The 24,039-nt window shown below is 38.1% G+C and overlaps 1 protein-coding gene across 1 annotated transcript in view; it reads right to left on the bottom strand.

Moving 5' to 3' along the window:
• SYTL3 (synaptotagmin like 3) overlaps positions 1–21,499 on the bottom strand; it is a 29,208-nt gene extending 7,709 nt beyond the window's left edge. The window contains exons 1-9 of the mRNA XM_051615658.1: positions 21,254–21,499; positions 19,629–19,844; positions 16,814–16,878; positions 14,182–14,233; positions 12,753–12,813; positions 11,749–11,821; positions 8,235–8,362; positions 3,613–3,753; positions 688–866 (exon numbers count right to left, since the gene is read on the bottom strand). Coding sequence (XP_051471618.1) covers positions 688–866; positions 3,613–3,753; positions 8,235–8,362; positions 11,749–11,821; positions 12,753–12,813; positions 14,182–14,233; positions 16,814–16,878; positions 19,629–19,844; positions 21,254–21,369 — 1,031 coding nt within the window. The 5' untranslated portion in view covers positions 21,370–21,499. The remainder of the gene's footprint in view (positions 1–687; positions 867–3,612; positions 3,754–8,234; positions 8,363–11,748; positions 11,822–12,752; positions 12,814–14,181; positions 14,234–16,813; positions 16,879–19,628; positions 19,845–21,253) is intronic.
• Between the last annotated feature and the right edge of the window lie 2,540 nt (positions 21,500–24,039).

Below are 24,039 nucleotides of genomic sequence, written 5' to 3'. Positions count from 1 at the left end.
GTTTTAAACAGTAGTTAAAAGTCAACTTTTTGGCAAGTGTGTTAAGCGAGTACACTGATTGTACTTTTTCTGTTGGCTTGGAAACGAACAGAAATATATAAATATCTACCAATAAAGAACATCTTGTTCACTTCACCACACTCCCCACATTGCCATTCTGGCTTCCTGCATCTGTTTGCTTGGTTTAGTTACCAGGACACTCAAATACCCTGACCCACTTCTGAAATGCTCCCAAACTGCTCTGCTTCACGAGCTGCTGTTCCAGCAAGGTTCCTTTCCTCACCAAGTTCACCTTTATGAACATCCTCTGCAACATGCACAAAAGTAATTTTCCTTCTGAGTGAAGGTGACTGCACCTCCACAATTGCAGTGTGGTCACTCAAGTGCTCAAACACAGTGTGACAGCAGGGGCAAGAACAGGTAGTTCAGTGATTTTCTATGAATGGTTGTTGCTTGGTCAGAGAGGATCATTTAGTAACAAACAGACAAATCACCAAGGCTTAACTGTCCAACCAAAAATTTCTATGCCATATTTTATCCACAGAAGTAGGCACTTCTTCCTCTTACAATAATAAATAATTATTACACAGCATTAGATTTTAAAATGTGTTGCAATATCTGCAATTTCTATTCTTATTAGAGATGAGGAAGATAGAAGCACAGAAGCTGTGCCTACAAAATACTTACGGATTACACTTCTTCTTCTTCTCCTCTCCATAGGCCAGATTCTTGCATCCCTTGATGCAAATTTCTAAGATGCAAGCTTTGAAGATGTATCTTATGGCAAACTCTATCTCCCCTGTGACGTTGGCCTTGCCAAAATTGCCAGATTCTGTGCAAGTGCTGTTAAGACTATACAAACTCCCCTAAGAAAAGACAAATGTTTGGGAAAAGTAGCTTCAGATCAAACAGCAGAAAACAATTATTTCCCTCAAATGTCAATATCTTTAGTGACATGACTGAAGAGCTACTGCAGACCATGAATATTTAGGGTAACCTGTGTAAAGCATTCCATCGCTTCCATAAAAGCTCTGAAAATTATGACTGTAATTGCAATTCCACTGCTTTGTTTTTCTTCTCTTCATAAAGTTCTCTAGGCTAAGAAAATGCTTTCTTAGGTAACTTCTAGATCTAGAAATTTCCTCTCAGTAAAACTACTGTATGGCTTCCTATGAGAAAATGGGATGACAAGGGAAGAGAGTGAAAAAACCTCTGAAATCTAAGAACATATATAATACTGAACTAGACTGTTTTGAATACATAGCTCATAGTAGGGTACACTGCTGTTATGTTAGGTTCTATGATGTATTAAAGGAAAAAACAGTGGCATTTCACATCCAGTAAATACATAATCCCCCAATTCCATATAAAAATGACATACTCCACACTGCAGCAGACCATTGAGGAAAGGTTAAAATATGAAGACATCCAGTTGTCATATGTTGGTACATAAAGAAGGTGTTTCCTAGCTCACCTGGGCCACTTTTTCTCCTCTCGCCTACTTTTGTCTATAGGGCAAAGGTTTGGATGCTGCCCACCCAGACAGATAAACAGCATTACTGTCTAGTATTTACAGAGCTCATGAAACTGCAATGAAGGAAGAGACTATAATAATTTCTATGAGCCAGCACAGGCATGTAACTTTCTGGTACTATCTAGCCTTCACTGTACCAAATTATCAACTCAGTCAAAATAGTCAGGTTTCTGTTAATTTTTAATTATATTCTTTAAGGCAAGCTCTAAAAACCTTTTGCATAGCTTATGTCATGAAGACACACTTGTTGTTGTGATTAATCTCACAGAAACATTGCCCTAGATTGCCTAGGTATCTGTGTTAGACCCTTCCTCTTTCTGAAAAGAAACACCAACACACACGGGACTGGTTAGCTAAGGAGTTCTGCACTGCACAGCCCAGCAGCTAAGAGTGCAGAGCAGTGTTTGTAAGATCATGTGCCTCTTCCATGCAGATGTTCTTCTCCATTTGTGCATCTTGTCAAATACTCATTTTATAGTTCACACCAACCGCTTAATCAAAGAAGCTAACTACTCCATCTTAAAAGCTCTAAGTAACATACAAACTTGATGAAAGAAAAGTCAGAGTGCTTGCTGAGGAAGCCACAAGAAGTGTTGGGACTATTTTGACCTGATGCTTCTGCGTGTAAACTTGCTCCCTCCACGAGACATTTTTCAGTGTAACCAGTTTCCCCTGCAGCTTTGTTCAGCTCTGCTCTTTCACTCACTCACATATTTTTTGTTATTCTGACTGGAAAATGCTTATTTCCACCCAAATCCTTCATGACAAAGGAATGCAAATGGATTTTTGTCTTAGTTCATATGTCCTAAAAAAAACACTTCTGCAGAATTCCCCAATGTTTACTCCACAAAACCTCTTATTTATTTAGAGAGGCTGGACAAGTGTTTTGATTAATGATGTCTGGACTGAATATCACTACATACATCTCCCACCTGATCAGAACATTCAATGTAGAAAGCACTCATCCATTTGATTCTGTGAACAGGAATTTAGCAATGGCTTCATGTATTGCACTCCTGCTGGCATGACTAGAAGCAATGCCATCTGATAATAAGGAAGATACATTTTCATGGAGCAGTCATCAACATCCAACACTTACCAATAAAGGGAAATTTAACTGAACTTGACCTTCCTCTTAATAAGACAATAGGAAATACTTCACTTTTAAGCCTGGGCTGTCTATAGCCCAGTTCATATGGTTGTCATTAAAATCACAAATGTCATCCAAAAGTACTATCCATTTGTCAGTTCAACACCTCATACTCCACAGTGCAGTAAACTATGAGACAGCACCAAGGTGCTTGTGTGTTGTTATACCCTGCAAAGTGAGCAGGCTGGTTTAATTTTGATTCCCTATAAGTAATTTTAATTCCCTTCTTTCCAATATCAGTCATGGATTCTTTGGATATTTCACTCTGCTTAACCTAATCACTAGTACACAGAAATTAGCTTCCACAGTTCATCACACAAGCTTGAAAGCATGTGCTGAATTTACTTGTAACTGGCTTCCTTCTCTTTCATTTGCAGTTTTCAAAATACTGAGATGACATCATAAGATGACTCAGTGCCATTCCCCAAACCTAAGGACTGCCCTCCTGGCTACCATCACTGTCAGCTTCCTCTTTGGTCACTGACATTCTGACATTTGAATCTCCACTGACATTTCCATTACCACAGTTCTTGCAGAATAACAAAACACTTTTGTTAAAGTTTTAAGAGAAAAATATAGCTAGTAGGTTAGAAAGAACCATGTTCACAATCCCAATCCTCATCTAAGATGGGAAGAATGTTAGTTGCATTTGTGAAATTCAGAGGAAGCTGATCTATCAATTATTAATGGATACATCCATCTACCAATTATCCATTATTAATTTGATTTGGCTAATGCTGCAGAAAGTTCAGTTACTATGAGGACCGTGCCAAAGGTAGTCAGTCTTCCATCAGACAAAAACTCAAGAAAAATTCTTCCTTCACTTTGTAATACAATCCAAAACACACTAACGTTTTGCACCAGATCTTAGCTTTTATGTCTGTTCCCATGAGGCAACTGATTTGTTGTGCTTTGCCCTTTGACTTACATGTTTTCTGCCGTCACAGAAAACTGCATCACTTGGGGGACTGGCTGTCATGTCTTCTTCCTTGCAGTTCATTTTGGTCAGAATTTCACTGCTACTTTGTGCCCCAGTGATGAGCTCCTGAAGACTGGGTGTACTTTTCATCTGTAAGAAATTCAGCAAGTAATTAATTTTTTTTATTTAAGAAAAATGCCGATTCCTTCAGTCATGCTGTCAGAAGAAAATTCAGGAAAGAGCTACAATCTACTCTGATCAGTGTCACGCAGGTGGCATGCTTTCCAAGACAATGAAGTAACTTAATTTAAATGTTGATTTACAACTCTCTCATTCCAGCTAGTAGAACATTCATTATATTAATAATTTTCTGAAATCAACACACCACCGCCTAATCTTAGGATCACTACCACAGCAATTACTAAGAATAGTCTACTAATAACACACCAAAAGTGGCAACATACTAATGAAAGGCCTTGCTAGCCTTTAACAAAACAGTAATTTTGGAAGAAAAAAGAATCTTGCCTCCAGGAAATTAAAAATAGTATTTTGCAATATGCATGACACATGCCCATATCTACCTATGCAAGAAGGAATGCAAGTATAAAGAGACTTGGAAATAGAAACAGACTCACAAGTTCTTATTTAGCTTCGATTATAGAACAGGTTTGAATTTCTGACATGTTCTTGACTTTGTTTCAACTAAGTCCATTCACATTTCCAATTTTGCCATGAAAACACTGGTAATTTGTGGGAAATTAAGACACATAGTAGCAAACCCCTTCGAGATTTACCTTCAGCAACCTCTGTTACCAATAACAACTCTTAATACAATGAACTGCCAAAGACTAACACATATGGCTCGAAATGTGCTGAAGAAGGATGTTAGCTTATTCTGGTGTACCAGTACCCCTGGATAATACAATCTATGAAAAGTATGTTCACAGTTTGATGGGTAGGAAAAGAGCAAAGTGAGAAACATTATGTGGTTAAGATCAAGAAAATAATTTATTAAAATAATTCATTACAGGGATTACCTGAAAGACAAGAAATAATATAGTTTGATTGAATCAACAAAAAGGATTGGGACTTACTTCCATAAAAGGAATAAATATATATTTAACATACCTAGGAACCTCTCCTGCACAATTAGCAGAGAGTAATAAAGAATGGAGACAATATAGGAGATAACACACTGAGATTACTTCTGAAAAAACAGGATGAGCAAAATCCAAACCAGTATACTGTTGTTACAAAACAGAGACATTGTTATGTGTATATAACTGCCCTACCTTAAGAACATATGTAAGAATTCACTAAGTTCCCTTGTGAGAATAAAATAGACAGAAAATGCATTCAGAACATAGTCTCAAAAAAACCCCAAACAAACCCAAAACATCACATTTTGCAGCAGACAAATTATCTTCTACTTTATAGAATCATAGCATGGTTAAGGTTGGAAGGGACCCTTGAAGATCATCAGGTTCCAACCTCCCTGCCATAAGCAGGGACCCCTCACATCAGACCGGGCTGCACAAAACCTCATCCAACCTGGCCTTAAAGACAGGGCTTCCACAACCTCCCTAGGCAACCTGTGCCAGCACCTTACTACTCTCATGGTGAAGAATTTCTTCCCCTCTTTCATTTTAAAACCATTACCCCATGTCCTATCACTACCCTCTCTGGTGAAAAGCTCCTCCCCAGCTTTCCTGTAGGCCCCTTTCAGGTACTGGAAGGTGCTATAAGGTCTCCCCGGAACCTTCTCTTCTCTAGGCTGAACAGCCCCAACTCTCTCAGCCTGTCTTCATAATGGAGGTGCTCCAACCCTCTGATAATTTTTGTGGCCCTTCTCTGAACCCTTTCCAACAGGTCCGTATCTTTCTTGTGCTGAGGGCACCAGAACTGGACACAGTATTCCAGGTGGGGTCTCACCAGAGCAGAGTAGAGGGGCAGAATCACCTCCCTGGCCCCACTGGCCACACTTCTTTTGATGCAGCCCAGGATGCAATTGCTCTCTGGGCTCCAGCACACACTGGTAGCTCATGCCAAGCTTCTCATCCACTACCACCCCCAAGTCCTTCTCCTCAGGACTGCTCTCCAGCCATTCTTCCCCCAGCCTGTATTTGTGCCTGGGGTTGCACCGACCCAGGTGCAGGACCCTGCACTTGGCCTTGTTGAACTTCATGAGGTTGGCACTGGCCCCACCTCTCCAGCCCGTCAAGGTCCCTCTGGATGGCCTCCCTTCCCTCCTGGGTGTCAACCACACCACACAGCTTGGTATCATCAGCAAACTTGCTGAAGATACACTCAATCCCAATGTCCATGTCTCCAACAAAGATGTTAAACAGCACTGGTCCCAATACTGACCCCTAAGGGTCACCACTTGTCACTTGCTTCCACTTGGGCACTGTACCATTGACCACAACTCTGTGGGTGTGGCCATCCACCCAATTACTTATCCACCAAGTGGTCCATCTGTCAAATCCATGTCTTGTCAGTTTGGAGACCAGGATGTTGTGTGGGTTTATAGAAACCTGAAACACCACCAATTTTACTTGCTAACAAAAACAACCTACAGACGGTTAATTCAATTCACTTCCTAAATCCAGATTTTACACTGGTTGGTATTTCTTGGCATTGGATTGTTTTTTCACTATTACTGAAGTTAAATACAGTCTCTTTCAACTTTAATCTGAAGAAATCAGGCTCTGAACATATAATCAGTTTGAAAAATTACTTTAGAAACAGATAGCAGTCTTAAGACTGAAGTGGTTCCCCAGTCTTACATCCTGCACATTCAAAATGACAAAGTTACAGCTATTACTTCCCAGTCATTCCTAGGAGAAAAATGCACATGTTCTAGGGGAAGAAGAAAACTCTTTTGATTCATCCTCTGAAAATGACATTTCTTTCTGAGGTGGAAATCACAACAAGCAAGACTTCTACATCAAATTTTGTTATAAATTTGAGTAATTATTTGTTTTGCAAGGTTCTGTCCCTAAACTTAAGTCATATTTCTAGTAAGGATGTAAACACATACCCCCTACTAAGAGAAATGAAAGATGGAAAAGAAAAAAATTAATGGAAGAATAATGCAATAGTGCCATTGACAGAGATTAAAAACATATTTTTTAAAACCACATTAAAAAAGCGCCATCATATAAGTGCAGGGACAAATGAGTAAAATTTTCTTCAATATAAAAAAAAAACAAACTTAAATGGCACAGATTAAATTAATAAGAAAAAATTATCAACAGTAATTCTACCAAAACTAAAATTCTAACTTAAATACATTCTGACTTGTTTGAATGAAACAAAAGCTCTCTGATTCAGAGAAAGAGAGCTCTGACACATAAACAACATTGAAATCTATCTTTCAAAATATGTAATGCAAAGAGTTGACCTAATTTAACTCCTAAATCTTTAAATGGGCAATTAAAATCCCAAACAAATAATTCTCAAGACAAAGAATCCACAGCCACGTATGAAGCAGGGACAGACTGCGTATGATCAGCAAGCAATGAAGCATAGTTTAAATTCATATTATCTCCGACTCCAGTGGTTTTGGATGCATTAAAAGAGCAGTGCTTTGCTAGTGGAATAAAATAACACTGAAGTGTGGTTTGCCACAAAGAAAGCAGCACTCGGGCACTCAATATCATTGCCAATGTTGTTTATAATATAGTTGGGTACAAAAATATCAGAATCAGTTTTGCACAGTTCACAGATCTTGCTGGGCTAATTCAAACCACTAGTTTGTGTGGTCTGACATCCTGTCTCTTTCATTTATCAACACCTAACACTTCAGAGGAAAGTGGAAAGTGTGCACCAAGGGAGCTGTGAGTAATATTTGCCATGAGGTCTGGCCCAAAGCAAAAGCTTTTCTCAGCATCTAATTCAGGCACTTAGCAGACCACATTTACCTCATCCAAAGGAAAAAGGCAATTCAGTTAAGTACCCACTATGTGGAAAACTGAGTACGGACAAAGTTCAGTCATTTGAGAGGTGAAGGCGTACGAAACCAAAATCTTCACTGTAGCTTTAAGGCAGATTTGTTACATCATCTTCAGCTTTGCACAACTTGTGGAAAAACAGATTACTGGATTTTCTCAAACTACTCAAGAGAACACTGAAAGCTAGAAACTGTAACCAAAGCAAAAGGGAAGTCACCCAGCAACTAACAGCAGTCAAGTTTTTCTCCTTGCCAAACTTAAAAGTGCTCAGGAAGTGTCAGGATGGGTTTTGTTTGGTCATAGCTTGGTCCTGTTCAGCAGCAAGAGGAGTAGGACAAGAGAAAGAGCACCTCCCTGCAGCCCAAAAATCAAACAGAGCAGACATCAATCAGCCTCAAGACATCCTGTGAGCACCTGAGACCCATCCTCTCCCTCTCTGTGTGAGGGTCTTTGTGAAACCACAGTTTAACATTTCAGCTCTTGGCTGAGACTGAGGGTGCAGACTTAGTCAAAAACCTTGTGAACAATCAGAGTTCTGGCCACAGTCAGTGAACATCAGCTAATCCCTGCTCATATAATAAAAGTAAAATTCCACTGAGTAAGTAATTACTCTTACAAATATATTCCATTCCTGAAACAACCCTTACAGTTAGAGATTGTGTATAATAATATGGATACCCTGCTTGTAATGTTGATGGCAGTGTCAGACTGGCTCCTTCTTTGCCTCCTTCTTTCCATGTTCTTCCCATAGCCCATAGTGGTTAGGAGACTTCTGTCAGCCATATCATTCTGGGATTTAGAGATTTCTGAAGTGAAAATAAAGGGATAAGTCACTGTAAAAAGCATGGCAAGCAATCCTGCAGATTTATAGGCTAATTCTCTAGCTTTCAAACTTTTATCCTTCAATTTTAGTATTGATCTCCTAAGAGTAAGAAACAGATGGGAAGGCAAGTGCTTGTCCCATTTCGTATAATTATATTTTACCTAGCTAAATCTTTCCTGCTGTTTGAACTTGAAATTATACTCCTTGCTTCCTATCATTATAGCTGCTGCAAGGAATTCTTGTATGCTATCAAATACAGTTTCCCTGCAGAAAAAGCTGCTACAGTCCCTTCATGTAGCTTGATTTGCAAAGCAGTTTGGTTTGGTTCAGGATAAAAACAAAATCATTATAAAGCAATGCAATGATGGAAATTAGTAAGTAGAGCATACTGCAAAATATTTAGAAATGTATCCAAAATATGGATGAAAGGAGAGATATTACATATTGTGGTTCCAAATCACATACAATTTTAAGAACATGAGTAGCCCTCAATAACATTACTCATATGGATACGTTTATGTCCATACTTAAGTACCTTATCAAATTAGCACTTCAATAACATCTAGCTTATTGTCAAATAAATCTGTAGCCCAAGTGGACATTTAGTGCACCACCTTTTGCTTCTTATTCCTCAGGGTACAGTGGGAACTTCACTTAAAGGGAAGGGCAGCACTCATCCATGTTCTTAGGTTGAAAACCAGCAGGCTTAGCAGCAGACACTTTCTTGTAAATCCTAGATAGTCTCTCATGAAGAATTAATAACTTGTAAGTGGTACATTAAATGGCTATCATATGTTTAATTCATACAGAAGAAATAAATATTTCTCTCATAACATGAGCCTATGTGGAGGAACCTCAGACAGCAGACAATATGTCATTATGGTATTGAAAAACCATACACACGCACCCTTAAATGTGATTTTTAAAGCCACTTTGGGTTAGTTTTGTTCTTAGCAGCAATCTGTCCTCAGATGTTTACTGTACTCCATGTACACCATTATGGCATCATGTGGTATATTCACAGGCAGGCTCAATTAAGTAATCTTTGACTGTAAATGAAACCAGTTTTTTTTTTTAAAATACACGGTGAAATTGGAGATCATAAAAGAGACTGGAGTGAGAGATCTAATGGAATAGATACAATCTGAGTAGCTTGACCAGCAGTATAAGCAGAAACACAAGCTTGACTCACACTCTTAAAATGAACAGGTTACAGTACAAGTTACTGTGAGAAAAAAAATATGATTCCTCAGTTTCCATATCTATTCCTCCTCTGGCCTCTGTATCCAAATGGTCACTAAGAAGGACACTAACTCTAGTGCCAAGAGCAATTTTGCTCTGCAAATAAAACTACAACCAGCAACTCATTTTACGTTCTCCAAATGGCAACCATTGGATTGTAATCTCCTGTTGCTGCCAAACCACCCTGGAACAGGAGGTAACAGCACAAAAAGCAGACTGCACAATGGTAGCATTGTGCTCCACGCGCTAATCCTTTGTTCCTGCTGCTCTCAGACATGCACACACACTGGCTCCAGTGATAGAATCAGAGGCATAATGAGGTTCTCCACAAGAGCTGGGCGTATTAAATACCTCTGCAAACCAGGACATTTTTATCTAGATAAGATACAGAGTACTAACTTTAGACACTCGTGACCAAAAGTATTTATCAGCAGAGTACCAAGTTTCATTAAGGGACCATATTGTCTGAAAGAGCTGGTTTTTTTAAGTCAAGAAGCACAAGTCTTTCTCTCTATAAAACTTTCTATATGTTTCAATAATCGACTCCAGTGATTGCAACAGCCTGTTTTTTTTCTCACAAATTAAAAGATTCTGCCCCAACTGAGGATAATAGCACCTAATTGGGGTTTCACATAAAGCTAAACTGAGCTAACAACTTGTTGCCACCCCCCTTTGCAACAACTGCTGTTCCTTCCTCAATCCCTGGTTCTTGAGCACATGGCCCAGCACCTTCTCTCTGTTGTGCCGTCTCCAACATATATACCCTACCTTGAGCCTATTTAACTGACTAAACTAGCAGAAAAGTACCTATATGTTTCATCTGGGTTAAAACTCTGCTCTTATAATTAGCTAAATCATTTTCCAGATGGGTCCAGAAACACTTGTGCTACTTCAAGTTAATGGCAGCATAAGACCAGAAACACAAGAAATATGTAGGGGAAGTAGGACCTTCCTTTTGGTAGCAGTGAACTATTACATTAACTTGCTGCAGTCCTGACAGTCTTTACTAGTAACAGTGGGATATGATCAGGCTTCAAACTAACCAAATGCAGGATAAATTACTTTGAATCCAACTCTATGCCTTCTCAGCTAGCTGCTTCCAGTAACGAAATATCCTGTGCCACCCCTACACTACACTTCCAATGTGAAGAACAAACAGCCACTGTCTCTCTGCATGGCTTTAATATGTTCACACAGACGTAACACCACATTTGTGCAGTTAAAGAGGAAAAGCCCTTTAGGATGGGTGGAAGAAGTTAGAGGAAGGATCAAACAAGAGCTAAAATAAGAGTTAGGGGAAAGGGCAGAAAGGCACTAAAGCCAAATTTTTTCAGGTCTGATCTCACATTTGGGGTTGTCTAAGCTGAAGCCAGTAACAAAACACTAAGGTGTTTTGTGTATTCAAATACATGCACATCTGCAAGCCCCTGTAATCTCTGTAAGGCTCAGAAGTGGTTTTCCTCTGGCCACAGATGCCTTTAATCTGTTCTTCACAAATGCTGGCTGTCCTCTGTGTAGTTAGGATTAGAGGTGCACATACAGTCTGCACCCTAAGGAACAGCAGGGCAGCATAAGTGAATGGAAGGAACCAAAAGCATCAGAATGAAAAAAGAGCTGTTAGGACTGGCTGGCTCTTCAGTATGCACTGAAATAAACCATATCACTAGAGAGAGAAAGAGGAAGGAAGTCCTCCTGAAAATTGCCAGTGAATGAAAATGTTAAACTACTTCCCTTACATGATAGATTCTTTGACAGGGTCTGCTGAGGTTCAAGGCAGACAGATAACACAAAGATCACTACAAGAGAAAATGGTTATGCTGTGCTAACGTGAGTTAAATATACTGCATCTGAACACAGTAAACTTAAAATTAAAATTATACAGTCTTTTCACATCTTTACAAGAAAGGCATTCTGGGTTGGTATCATCAGTTTGCTAAACGAGCAAAATACTGAGGGAGAATTAGACTTAATGTTTTATTTTTCAAGTTGGCTCAGTCTTGGCGTTAGTCACTTCAGCCATTACTCATTACCTTTTGTTTATAACTGTTTTTTGGCCAACATTTTAGAAAAAAATCAAAACATTTGACTATGTTAGTCTAGAATGACAAAGCAGTGAAAACTACTTACTTTTTATATGTGTTGTGAGAGACAAAAACAAGTTTTCCACAGATTTATTAAAACTTTTTGATTGGCTGAGTTCCTGCAAATGGGAGATGCCAAGAGTAAGAAAACACACAATATCTGCTGTTTTAAAGTTATCACAATCACATATCTACAGACCACATAACAATCAGATGGTAAGGCTGCAGCCCCGTACTCTCTTCTGAAGACAAATATACCTGAGGACATGTTAACATGGTTGACCACAGTTACACTAACGTACAAAGAGGGAAAATAATCTTTTTGGTTCCGTACTCTTTGATATGCAAGTGGAACTTGAAGGAAGATCTCAATAGCAACTTCATAAATACAACTAATTACATCACTGATTTGTTGTAACATATTTAATACTACTACTACTACAGATGTTCTTGAGCCTCTGAATCAAAGAGTTTTGATCAAACTCCAGGTATGCATATATTAGAATATTTACAGGATTGCAATGGGCTTTGAAACCAGAGCCTCGGGACTCAGTCCAAAATGAAATCAAATAGTAACTTAGTGTGACTTCAAAGAGTTCTCAGCCCTAGCATCCTATTCTGCCCACTAAAAATTGTAATGCAAAGGCAACCATCATATTAACTGTTTGTCACTCAGTAATGAGAGTAACATATGGAATGATCTCTTTATAAATGGCTACTGAGTATCATAGGATCGTGGGATTCTTCAGGCTGGAGGGCAGTTCAGGAGATCTCAGTCCAGCCTTCCTTGTAGTGAGGCACCAAAAACCACTAGAGAGAGTTAATCACTTCCCTCAAAAACTGAAAACTAACTGAAAACATCTCTCATTATAGACTCTGACTTCTCCTACTACCAACACAGCATATAAAAAATTACAGGAACTTAAAGCAGCATTTACATTGCAAGGTGATGCTACAGCAGTTGCTAATTACTGCATTTCTGTGACTGGCCTTTTCATATGGATGGCACCCTAAGAGGTATGTGCATACATATGTTTTGAAGATACATACAGTTACTGTCATGTTGCTTGCCGTGAAAGGAGGTGGAGTTGGAGGGACAACAGAAATGTTACTAGAAGTTTAAGAGAAAATAAACAGTGCAACAATTAATACATTGAGCTAATAGATGAATAAATAAACCACATTTGTGCACAGTATACTTATTACCTGCTTTCCTGCCATCTGAAGATCTGGGTCTTAAAGAGTTGCAGCACAAACTTATTACAAGTTTGTAAGAATTAGGACTACTATCTTCCCAATCTTGGGCTGCTCTAGGCAGAATTATTAATTTAAAACAATTAGGAAGGCCTAATTTGGGACAGGCTTCTGTATAGATGGCAGTATTACAGTCCCTGTCCTGAATGTGAAAACACAATTCCAGTGTAACACACCCCATCTCTGTTTCAGAGATGTTTTCAGAAAACAGTCATCTTTAACACTAAGAGGATCCTTCCTTGCCCGGGCCCAGAGCTGTTAGAACCTCTTTACAGCATTCCAGCCATTTCTTTTGTTGTAAATAGCTTTTGGGGAAAAAAAATTAAATAAAAAAATGTTATCTGACTGAGTTTGATAACAGTACAATTACGAACCCTAAAGGCAGCCAGTAAACTTTTTTTATTCTCTTTTTCTTTTACCACATCTAGGTAAAAGCAAGTCCTTAAGCAGCTGTGGTTAGGATCATAACTAGTTGACTGTAAGTTTCTGGTTTATGCAGCTATGCTTCAATAGATAATTATCATAAAATCAAGGCCATCTCTTTGTATCTTACTTTAGTTGTTAGGTTTTTTTTTAAAAAAAAAAAAAAGGAAGAGTTTATTTTATACAATATAGTTTAAGTAGACTGATATTTCATTATACATCACTGGCAACAATTTCAGTATGGTCATGCTTAGCCCTCAAGTAAAAGTATTTATTCAGTGTAAACTGGATGTTTTACTTAAGTTTCAGTAAGCAGACACACCTTCCTGAACACAGAGTTTCTTGTCTACTATTTAGTCTAAAGCCATAAAATCAGCAATATCTCCCATTGAGGAAATAATTAAGTTATTGATATTACAGCTAGTATATAATTTTTGTATCTTATCATTCAAAAGGAGCGTGTAAATTTGAAAGATAATGGTGTAAACAAGTATGCAAAAAAATGTAAGCAGATACTATAAAAAAACCTGCACATTCCTTCATTTCAAGTAAATAAGGAACCATCAATCTAAACATAGTACTCTCTTTTGTACTTAAGACCTTTTCTATGAATGGCTGAGAGATAAAAATAGTAAATTTTCTATGCTTTTATCATTTGTACTCCAAAAGTATTGAAATTCCTTTTTCAAAATTAAACAAAGCAAAACAAAACCATAAACTGCTGGCCAGTTTATAGCATACAATATATTGCCTATACAATTTCCCAGTGTCCTAGGACCATTTGTCCTTTTATGAGTCTTACCTCAGTTTCTGATAAGATTTCAAGAGCTTTGCACCAACTGTTTCATGTCTGCCTGTGAAGGAGAAACAAAATCACCCAAAGGTCATTTATCAACAACAACAGCTACTAACACCTGCATAATGCTTTTTTAAATCAGTGCCACTTCAGGAACTGGCCTTCATTTACAGAAGCTCATGCACATGCAAGCCAGGAGTGAAACCCCCACCTGACAGTCAGTATACGTGCCAAGCAACAAGCAAGTCTCTCCTGTATCACAAATTCTGTCATGATTTCACCTTCCCCTCTCACAGGCGACACGTTCAGACCAGCTCTTCACAAATGCTGAGGACAATGATGGACAGATGCAAACAGGCCTATTCCTCCAGGCTGCTAAGTGCCCTCAGCTTCCTGAGGTCCAGGAGGCACGTAATGCATAGGCCCACTGTGCTGAAGCACACTTCAACCATAAGCCTCAAACACAATGGAAGGCTTGAAAATATGTACAAGAGTGACGCGTGGTAATCTCTTGCATCTTATGAAAAATTCTTTTCTCTTTTCCTACTAGACACTTGAACAATCATGAAAACATGTGACTAGCTTACAAATATGAGCAAAACCCTTTGCTTCAGCCACCCCTGGGGGGAAATGGCTACCATGTCACGTTCCTCAGGTGAGCAGCCACATGATGTAAAGAACACCAAGGAGCAAGCGCTCCATCAGGCAGGAACAAAGAAGACATAAAAATGCAGTTTGCTCCTGAGTGACTGCAAACAGAAAGAAGGGCTAAATGTATGTAACAAATGGCTGACTGAAAACATCTGGAGTGGCTTTAATCACTAATCATTCCAAACACAGCAAGCAGCATGTGATCCATGCTTTGCTGAAGATGTTATTAATTATAACATATTGCTTACATATAAGTAGCAGATCTTGGTGACGGTAGAAACAATAACCCACTTATTGATGTTACAAATTTCAATTAGATCTCCAGACTTAATGCTCTGTTATTACTAAAGTAGTATCTGGCATCTCGATTTATTTGCATCATTAAATTATTTCTTACATTTTTTAATTCATTAGTCTGTAAAAGCAACCTACAACTTTTATGAAAATATATTAATTTTACTCTTTAGGTAGAAGCTACACAAAATTACTAAAAAGCATGCTGATGTAGCTTTTTTTTTTTTTTACTCTGCAGTATGAGAAAACTTCACTGTAACATGTATTTTTTCAGTTAAACGTATTTTACAGTGACTATCTCACTTCTGTTATATTTTCAAACCAAAAGAGGGCACTGTCTCTCCAGGCTTGAAGGATATGTAGCTACAACGGCTGCTGTGTTTCAAAGTTTGAGATTTTTTAATGTCTTTAATTATATCAGTTGGTCTGATCAAAAGGAACTAAACAAAACGTATTTCTCCCTGCAGACTTATCTTCTGTATATCCTTAGATCTTTGTGATTTCAACAGCATTACTAATAGACTAACTAAGCAAAATGCTTCCAGCACCCACAAAGCTTTGATAATGCAAGGTGAGAACTCACTTATTTAACTAGAAAGGGGGACAGTTTATATCTTGCAATACCAGATTCAGTGTCTGAGAACAATACAGCATTTTTCCAATAACTGTGAGGCATGTTAAAAATACCAGCTTTAGACTCGCTAAAAAGAATACGAGGGAAAATTATTAACAATCTGTATGGAATACAACTGTGCTTTAAAAGATCAGTCAATTAATATATTAAAATCAGAAATCATGTTAGCTAGCATGGAATTAAGTGAAATTTTTCAGATTCTAAATTGTTTTAGGAGGAAATAGGGCTCAGCTTCTTAACATACTACCCGCTGTCTACTACACAAAATCTGCCTGATTATATTCCTCCCTTTATAAACTCCTTCCTATTCAAGTTTCCCAAGAGGTAATTAAGGTTCAGTGCTCTTCATACCACACAGGTACTGGAATCGAAACTGTAACAATTAGCTGCAGCCAGGCACAAAGTGAAATTGTTGCCTATTTGAACTGGTACATAAGGGAAAGAGGAAGGAAACGCTCTCCACCTCATCAGCCCCTTGGCTGGTGAAACACACTCTCCATATGGCAATCAATCCACCTTCACTATAATTTCTTTTAGGGCTTTGCATTTTCGATTGCTCTAAGAAGACTGAATACAAGGCAATGGGACAGCTGGGCAAAAGTAAAGAAACAGTAAAGTGTTTACCTCCCTGTTGACTTACAGCTATTTACAGTTTTTAAAATTCCACTATGTCATTTCTTTAAGCTTTAGAACTTTCACAGTCAAAACAAATGAAGTTTTAACTTTGACAAACAATGGATGCAAGATAATTTCCTTCCTGAACATATATTTTAAAGTTTCTATATTTATTTCACATCACTGTATTTCTTAGAAGCCTTACAAGCTCATTAATTCAAATTGAGATAGGCAGCAATTTTCTTATTACTTACAGGAAATAAATTATACTCTTAAATGCATTCTGCTAGTTTGTGTTCATGTTTATTTATTAGCATGTTAACTTCTGAAAAATCTCTCACCAAGTGAAAGAAACATTAAATTCAGTGGCAGACTATGTACTGGGTTTCACTTAGGTGAGGAATACACATTACACAGCAGTTTATGGTCTGTTCCAGCAGTTACCTTCACCTGGATACTTCTTTGCTCGTTCTTCAAAGAACCATTCACCAGCCTTTACTTTCACATCTCTGAAAAACAAGCAAAAGACATTTGAATCAACATTTTCCAAAGTGTATGTCTTCAAATGGTTGATAAACATTTAACAATCCAACAATACTTCTTAATCCTACCATAAAACTAGGATTTCATGACTGCTCACTCCATTCACTGATTTTGCTGAGGGTCTGCAAACAAAGTATTCCTCACCTCCATTATCTTCTTTTCCCTTTTTCTATGTAGGACTGCCCATGGAAAGCAGTGCACACTGCTCTAGGCATTGGTCTGAGGCCAGGAGAACTGGGTCCACTCCGGTGGACCACTCCAGTCTACACAACCAACTTGTCTAACAGCCCCAGGCACTTGTGTTTACATCTGCAGCCTAGCCTGAGGAGCAGTGAAAGTCAATGACAGGGGATATGCTCCCAAGCAGAACTTGGGATGGCTGCTGGGCAGCACTAAGCTCCACAACCCTGATGGTGTGATGGCTTCAGGGCCCATCCCTCTCCATTGTGTGAAGGCTAACATCAATGATGTCCATGTCATACACAGACACCAGGATCACAGCATGAGAAAAGTATTGATTAACAAGTATAAAATATTATCAGACTAAATAGGTCTGTCAAAAACAGATTTTCAGCAGATTGACTCTTGCATTTTGTTGTCCCCAGCTGAATCAGATGAAGTCTGAAATCTGAACTCACCTGTTATTAAAGAGGTAAAAAAATATTTAACTGGGGAGAGGATTCCCTGGAGTCTTCAGGGTACAAATTCTCATCTCAATGTGTTACTAGCTCTTAGGGTATACATCTGTTCCATGTGGATTTTCTGATGTTTATTATAGAGTGAAGTCCCACCACAAAAATTTCCTCAGGGCAAGCCCTGCTAAACTTCTTTCTCTACCCAGTAGTTCATTTTGCTTCTATGAAATTAATCTCTTTATTACCATTCCCTCTGCCAAACTTGCTTGAAATTGGCAACAACATACAGACAGTAATTTCATGTAGGGCTTGCCTCCCTAAGAAAGCAAATCTCTAAACACAAGAGCTGTATTGATATCCACCAAAGGCCAGGCAACAAAACCCTCAGGTCTGCCATTTCACACCTCACCTTACTCTATGTTAAAATTGACAAACTGTAGGTAGGTTATTGTTTATTCTTTCTGTGGCTTGATTTTAAGCATTTAAAATACACCTGTGTATGTAGCAATGCAAATTATTCACAGAATTGACTACCTGTGTAGATTTTACTATTTATTTACATGCCTAACCATAGATCCTTCTGCATAACTGAGCACAGATGTGTTTGAAAATTAGGTTAAAATGAATTTGAGACAGGATACTTAATTACTTTGGACAGAGATCTATTAACTAATAAATGTCTGAAATCTCTGGTTGCACTAGATCTTCAAGGGTTCTGCATTGGTAGTCCCTCAATCCTTATCTCTAGCCTTCTCTTTATGTTCTTCCCACTGCTCATGGTTATCTCCCCAGAATTTCATCTCCAGTTCTGCAAAGGCTCATGTGATGATTTGACCACTCACAGGATGAAAACAGATCTGGAAATAACTTTAAAAAAAAAAAAATTATTAAGCTAAGCTATGACCAAAAGTGTGACAATAAAGCTGATAAAGAACTATCCTTGTCAGGTAAAACAGATGAACCTCCTTCAAAGCAAATGCCTCTCTAGATTCCTAAAGACAGGATTAATTTAAAAACCACACTGCACCAACTCCATTCAGGTAAGAGATGCCTCTTCAAGTTGAAAGATAGAAACTTCATCAGCCCATGTGGGGTTTTAAATTTCTTATTTTGTAAACAATAAACATTCACCTATCCCTGCAGGCTCTTCCATGGAGGTGTTAAAGCATGTTCCTTACAAACATGACCCTAGTGTCTAGGAGACTATCTCAGTATTGCTGATTAGGATTAATGTTTTTTCAGGAAAATATACTCCAGTGGTAACCAAGACTCAAAATTATGGTTGTTCATGGCTGGAAAAGCAGCTCTTATGTTTCTTAGTCACCCAGTTTTTCCCACACTGGGGTAAACAAAAGGCACTGAGTAGCATTTACCACAATGCTGCACTCCCTGTCTCTCTTGAGATTTACAGCTTTGCAAAGCTCACTGAAGGCAACAGAAGGTGTCTGGCTGATTTTAAATGGACTTTTCATCACAAATAAACAAGAACAAAAGTGCTGTCTCTTTGCTATAAAGAGAATTTCAAGGACAGCTGAAGAATTCCTCTATATTATTAAGAAAAAAAGTGACTTCCTCAAGAAAAAAGTAAAAATGTCTTTTAATTCATTTAAATAATGCTTTCCTGGTTTTACCATTTAATACCTGGACAAGCTTATTAAATAACTAAGGGTACACAGTGCTACAAACGGCAGTTTAACAACTAGCTGCTCTCTGCAGGGGATTTCCACTGTGGCCATCAAATAACTGGAAAACAATTTAAAAGAAGAGGAAGTGGAGGGAGGCATCTAGAGGAGGAAGATGAAAGTTAACTTTTTACCTTTCCCTTGTAGTGCTTTATCATCTTTGCCACACTACCTCTGGCTTACCTTGAGGATCCATTTTGCTAGATACAGGAAGGGTGATCTTGACTACGTGAAGTGTAATGCAAAATTCCCATCATTTTAATTGCTTCAAGTCCTTCACCCAGCATTTTCATTCCACCAGATGCTTTGTTTCATTCATTATTTAAAGCAACAGATACACACAAACCTAGTATAAACCAGTACAAAACAGCACTTCCTCCAACTGGTAAAATTTCTTACCCATGAGCATAACAGACAGTGCATTTCCAAAGGCAGGGATTCAGGCAGACTCGGCACTCTGAGCACACTCGGTGGCTGCACCCATTGCACACTGCACCTCTGTTCATCAATACCCCAAGCGATTTCTGACAGCGAGCACAAGATCTCTCCTGGTATTCATGGCTTAGATTTCTTGCCCCTTTCCACCGAAGCTGCTGCAGCTGCTGTTTCAGTTTCCTGGTTCCCCCAGAAAAAGAAATAAGTATCAGTAAATTACTTAAATAGACCAAAACCCACATGTAAGTCACAAGCTAATAACTGGTTGCACAATATCATGACTAGTGGGAGACATGCTCTGAAGTTTGACCCCCACTGAGCACTGCCTGAAGTCCTCTCCAGACAGCATTTTTGCAGTGTGTCTGTATATGCAACCACAACTGTGCATGCAAACACAGAAATAGTCAAGCATAAAAAGGTTCTGTTTGTGTCAGTTATGCACACTCAGGGCAGGGCACTGAAATTGTACATGCAAGTGATCACACGTTCCCAAAAAAAGAAAAAAGCTCAGACTAAATGGTGTTCCCTTTCATTTTATATTTTTTTAATCAAATTTATCCAAGAATCAAATATCCTATCAAGTAAAAATAGTATTAACAAATGCATAATCTAAAAGTTAAATAAAACCCACAGACCGAAGTATCAAAACCTCTCCCTTTCACTGACTTTGCTTCCACTACATGTACCAATAATCAAGATCCATGTTTTTATTAGTGACATCATCAACAGTTGTTGGGGATTTTCTAATCCATTTAGATTTTCTTTATAACCCTTTACTTATATTTCACAATTATTTCATACATCCAGTAATACTTACATAAATATTTGCTGTAAGCAAATTTAAGTTTCTACATTGAGGTGACAAAAAAAAATTCTAACTTGGCAACACAAATACCCTGTTTTACATGGGGATGCAGTGTGACAAAGAAGGATATGAGCTTCAAGGAAATGCTTGCTCTAGCACTGCTGTAAAGCAAATAAAATGCTGGAGGATTGTCCCTTTCCTTCACAACTGAGATGCTTGCATAGTGTGAAGCAATTAAACAAAAATTTTCCTAACCAATGATACCTATTGACACTAGCAACAACCTCTGAGACAGAGTGATGTGCTTGTTTGTGAGAAGGGACACAGATGGATTCAGCACACTGAGCAGGTATCCAATGATCCCTAACTCCAGATTTGGCACAGTGTAAGTTAAATAAGCCAGGAATAAGCATGTTCTGTGTTACCAGGACTATATAGGCATACATTAGGAATATTATGAGAATACTATAAAACTTTCACAGGAAAAACACAGGCAGCAACTGAATTTTCTATGAAAGCTAGAAGTAAAATTCATCAAGTAGATTATTCACTGAACAGTATTTGCTCATCTTTATTGTACAGTAGTCAATAGTAAGAGTAAACCCAAGAGGCTATGGATAACCTTCAGTTTTCCCAAAGAATAAAAAAAACATTAGCTAACAAGAAGTAAAATAAATAAATAAATAAATAAATAAATATGGAAGGAAAGCAAAGAGGATGAAAAGTACTTCTGAGGAAAAAAAAAAAAATAATAGAAATAGAGGAATAGGGGAACAGCAGATACCTTATTCTTTCCTCCTCTGTTTTTCTCAGAGTCTGGTCACGGTATAGGACTTCCAGAACAGCCTCTCGTTCCAATTCCTTAAGGAAGTTTAGATTAAATTCACAGGCCATTTTCATCAAACTTCACTTATTTTATGGACTTCTATCCTATGGTTCTATTACATCCAGAACAATGGATAATACTTTAGAAAGTATAATGTAGTCTGAATGTTTACGAAGTGCCTGCGCTTTTACTTGATGGGTGATACTTTTCACTGTGTCATACCCTTGAAGAGTAAAATAACTGTGTCTGTTTTCACACAAGTCATCAATTAAGTGTCTATGCTACCCAGGGAACGTGAACAGTTATGCAAGGTCACAGCAGTCTTGTCTTTTTCACATGAAAGAACTTCTTGTTCTTTTATTTTTTCTTCTGCTGCTGAGAGTGGTTCCAAAAGAGATGAGAGCTTGCAGCAAGGTCCTAGATAGGGCTGTAACTGTCAACAGATGGAAGGACAATTTACCAGGAGATGGTGTAAAGCAGTTGGGGAATGTTTTTTTAATTATTATTTGGTCTTGTATCTTTGGGATTTCCAGGCCTAGGGAAAAAAAGAATACACCTTATTATCTCTTCAAGACATTTCAAATAGTATGTTAAGACCACATTTTGCTATCCTCAGACCTTTCATGCACTAATTCAGATACAGGAGGGGTATTAAGATGTTCTTCAGACAGTCTTAACATATGGTCTATTAACACTCAACTATACAGCCTCACATTTTTTGTACAGTTGAGAATCTGACCAACTATCTGAATTGCTGGATCATTATGATAAAATACAGCAAGTTTAAAGTTTGGGGTTTTTTTAAATGACAAACAAAACTTCATATGTATATGTGATAATGTATTTCTGCTGGTTCAGGGAATTATTTTACGTACAACTCATCACAATTAAGTTACTTAATTTCTCATTACAACAAACAAACAAAAAAAACAAAAACAGGAGGTGCTAATTTGTATTTATAAACAGCATGTATTCCATTCTTTCATATTTTTAATTAAATGGTTCAACAGACACCAAAAGGACAAAGCATTTCACAGAAGCAGTGTTAAACAAAGGGGGGGGGAAGATTGGTTTCCTGTGGAAACAAAAGAGACAGAGATAGACATATTTTATTTCCTTACCAACTGCAATTTCACAGGAAGTGACTCAAATGAAACCTAAAAAGCCTGAGCAATTTTAAAACACAATATATGTCATTTTCAAAGGCCCCCTCATCCTGCATCTGCTTTCATCTTTTACCTCAAGAACACCTCCCAGGATTGAGGATCATGTTTAAAGCCATCCAAGCCAATACAATCTGAAAAAGCAGACAGTGCAAACTCAGGAACTTCTGCACTATACAGGATACCAAAACACCCATTGCAGCATTAAGTTGTGCTTTCTAAAAACTCCTAGCATTTCCAAAGGCTAGCATATCTACAGCGTAATCAAAAAATCCTGCTGAAGCATCACAAAAAACTAAGTAATGACAGTCATTATTAGGTGTATGCAATAAAACTGCTCTAGTGATCCTAAAGAAAATATATAAACTTCTTAAAGCTATTAAAAACATGCCACTGTAAAACAGTTACTAAGATCAACACCTGCAGATAAGCAAGCATAGAAGTAGATGGTACTGGATATCTCCTTCAAATTCTTTAAAAAGGGACTACCTCTCTTTTTCACAGACAAGCACAAAGTTTCCCATATTTCAAGCCTGTTTTGGGAACTGGATTTCAAATGACATAATAGTGTATGAAAAATATTGGGGGCATACAGAATCTTATTTAGAAATGCATATGGTTGCTTTTTTCAATTACTTTTTCAGTTATTCAGGCTTACACAAATCTAAATTGTGTAAGCGAAGGGAATAGTTTAGATCCTCCCCTTGTTTCCACTTTGTCTTGCTTGCAGCTATACCCCTTGGGAGACACAGATTCTACTCTAGCCAGGGCAGGATTCTTCAGAAGGGCATTTGACTCCAGCCTGCCAGTGATGGTGCAAACACCATCACACTAACCAGTAGGCCTGTTGCTGCACTTCATATTCTATTCGCAGTGACAAACCATAAGCACTGAATCCAATGGCAGCAGTACACAGCCACAAGGACCAAGGTGGAAAGGCTACCATCATTTTCTGGCATCAAGCAACAGAACAAACCTGCTGCAGACAGAAGTGCCAGGGGCCCTGTGTCCCACAGTATCTCCACTACGCACAGAGAAAAAAGCCTCCATGACTCTCTCACCACTGGGCAAGATCATCCAGGCTGCACAGAATAAAGCTTAAAATCCACGTAGCCAGCAGCTCTATTAATATTACACCTGGATATTCCAATAGTTGTTGGGTGTTTTTAATCTTTATGAAGATTTAAGTTCAGACAAGCATTCTGTTATGTCAATTTTTTGTGCATGTTCAAAGATAAATAAAAATCTAGATGAGGTAGCTTTAAAAATAAAGTACTATCTCCCAAAAGGGAGATAATACTTGTACCCCATAACAGACTTTAACTTGCAATCACTTCACAGAGGTGTTCAAATTGGACTGAAAAGCTCTCTACCACTGTAAAATAAGAGCTTTTCTAATACTGAAGATGCCTGCAGTAGATTAGTCTTTTGGCATCAATAAAAAAGTGTTTTCAGTAATGACCCTCCTTGACAGGAAAAAACAATCTTAAAAACCTTCACAAACGCCCTTCTTTCATGTTTACTCACTGAATCAAGCTAGCTATTTTACAGGGTCAGCCAACCTCAAAGCCAAGCATCTCG

This window comes from Apus apus, chromosome 3 (genome assembly GCF_020740795.1).
Source record: "Apus apus isolate bApuApu2 chromosome 3, bApuApu2.pri.cur, whole genome shotgun sequence".
Lineage (NCBI taxonomy): Eukaryota > Metazoa > Chordata > Aves > Apodiformes > Apodidae > Apus > Apus apus.
The sequence above is the reverse complement of the archived record's forward strand: the minus strand, read 5'-3'. Positions and strand labels throughout refer to the sequence as shown.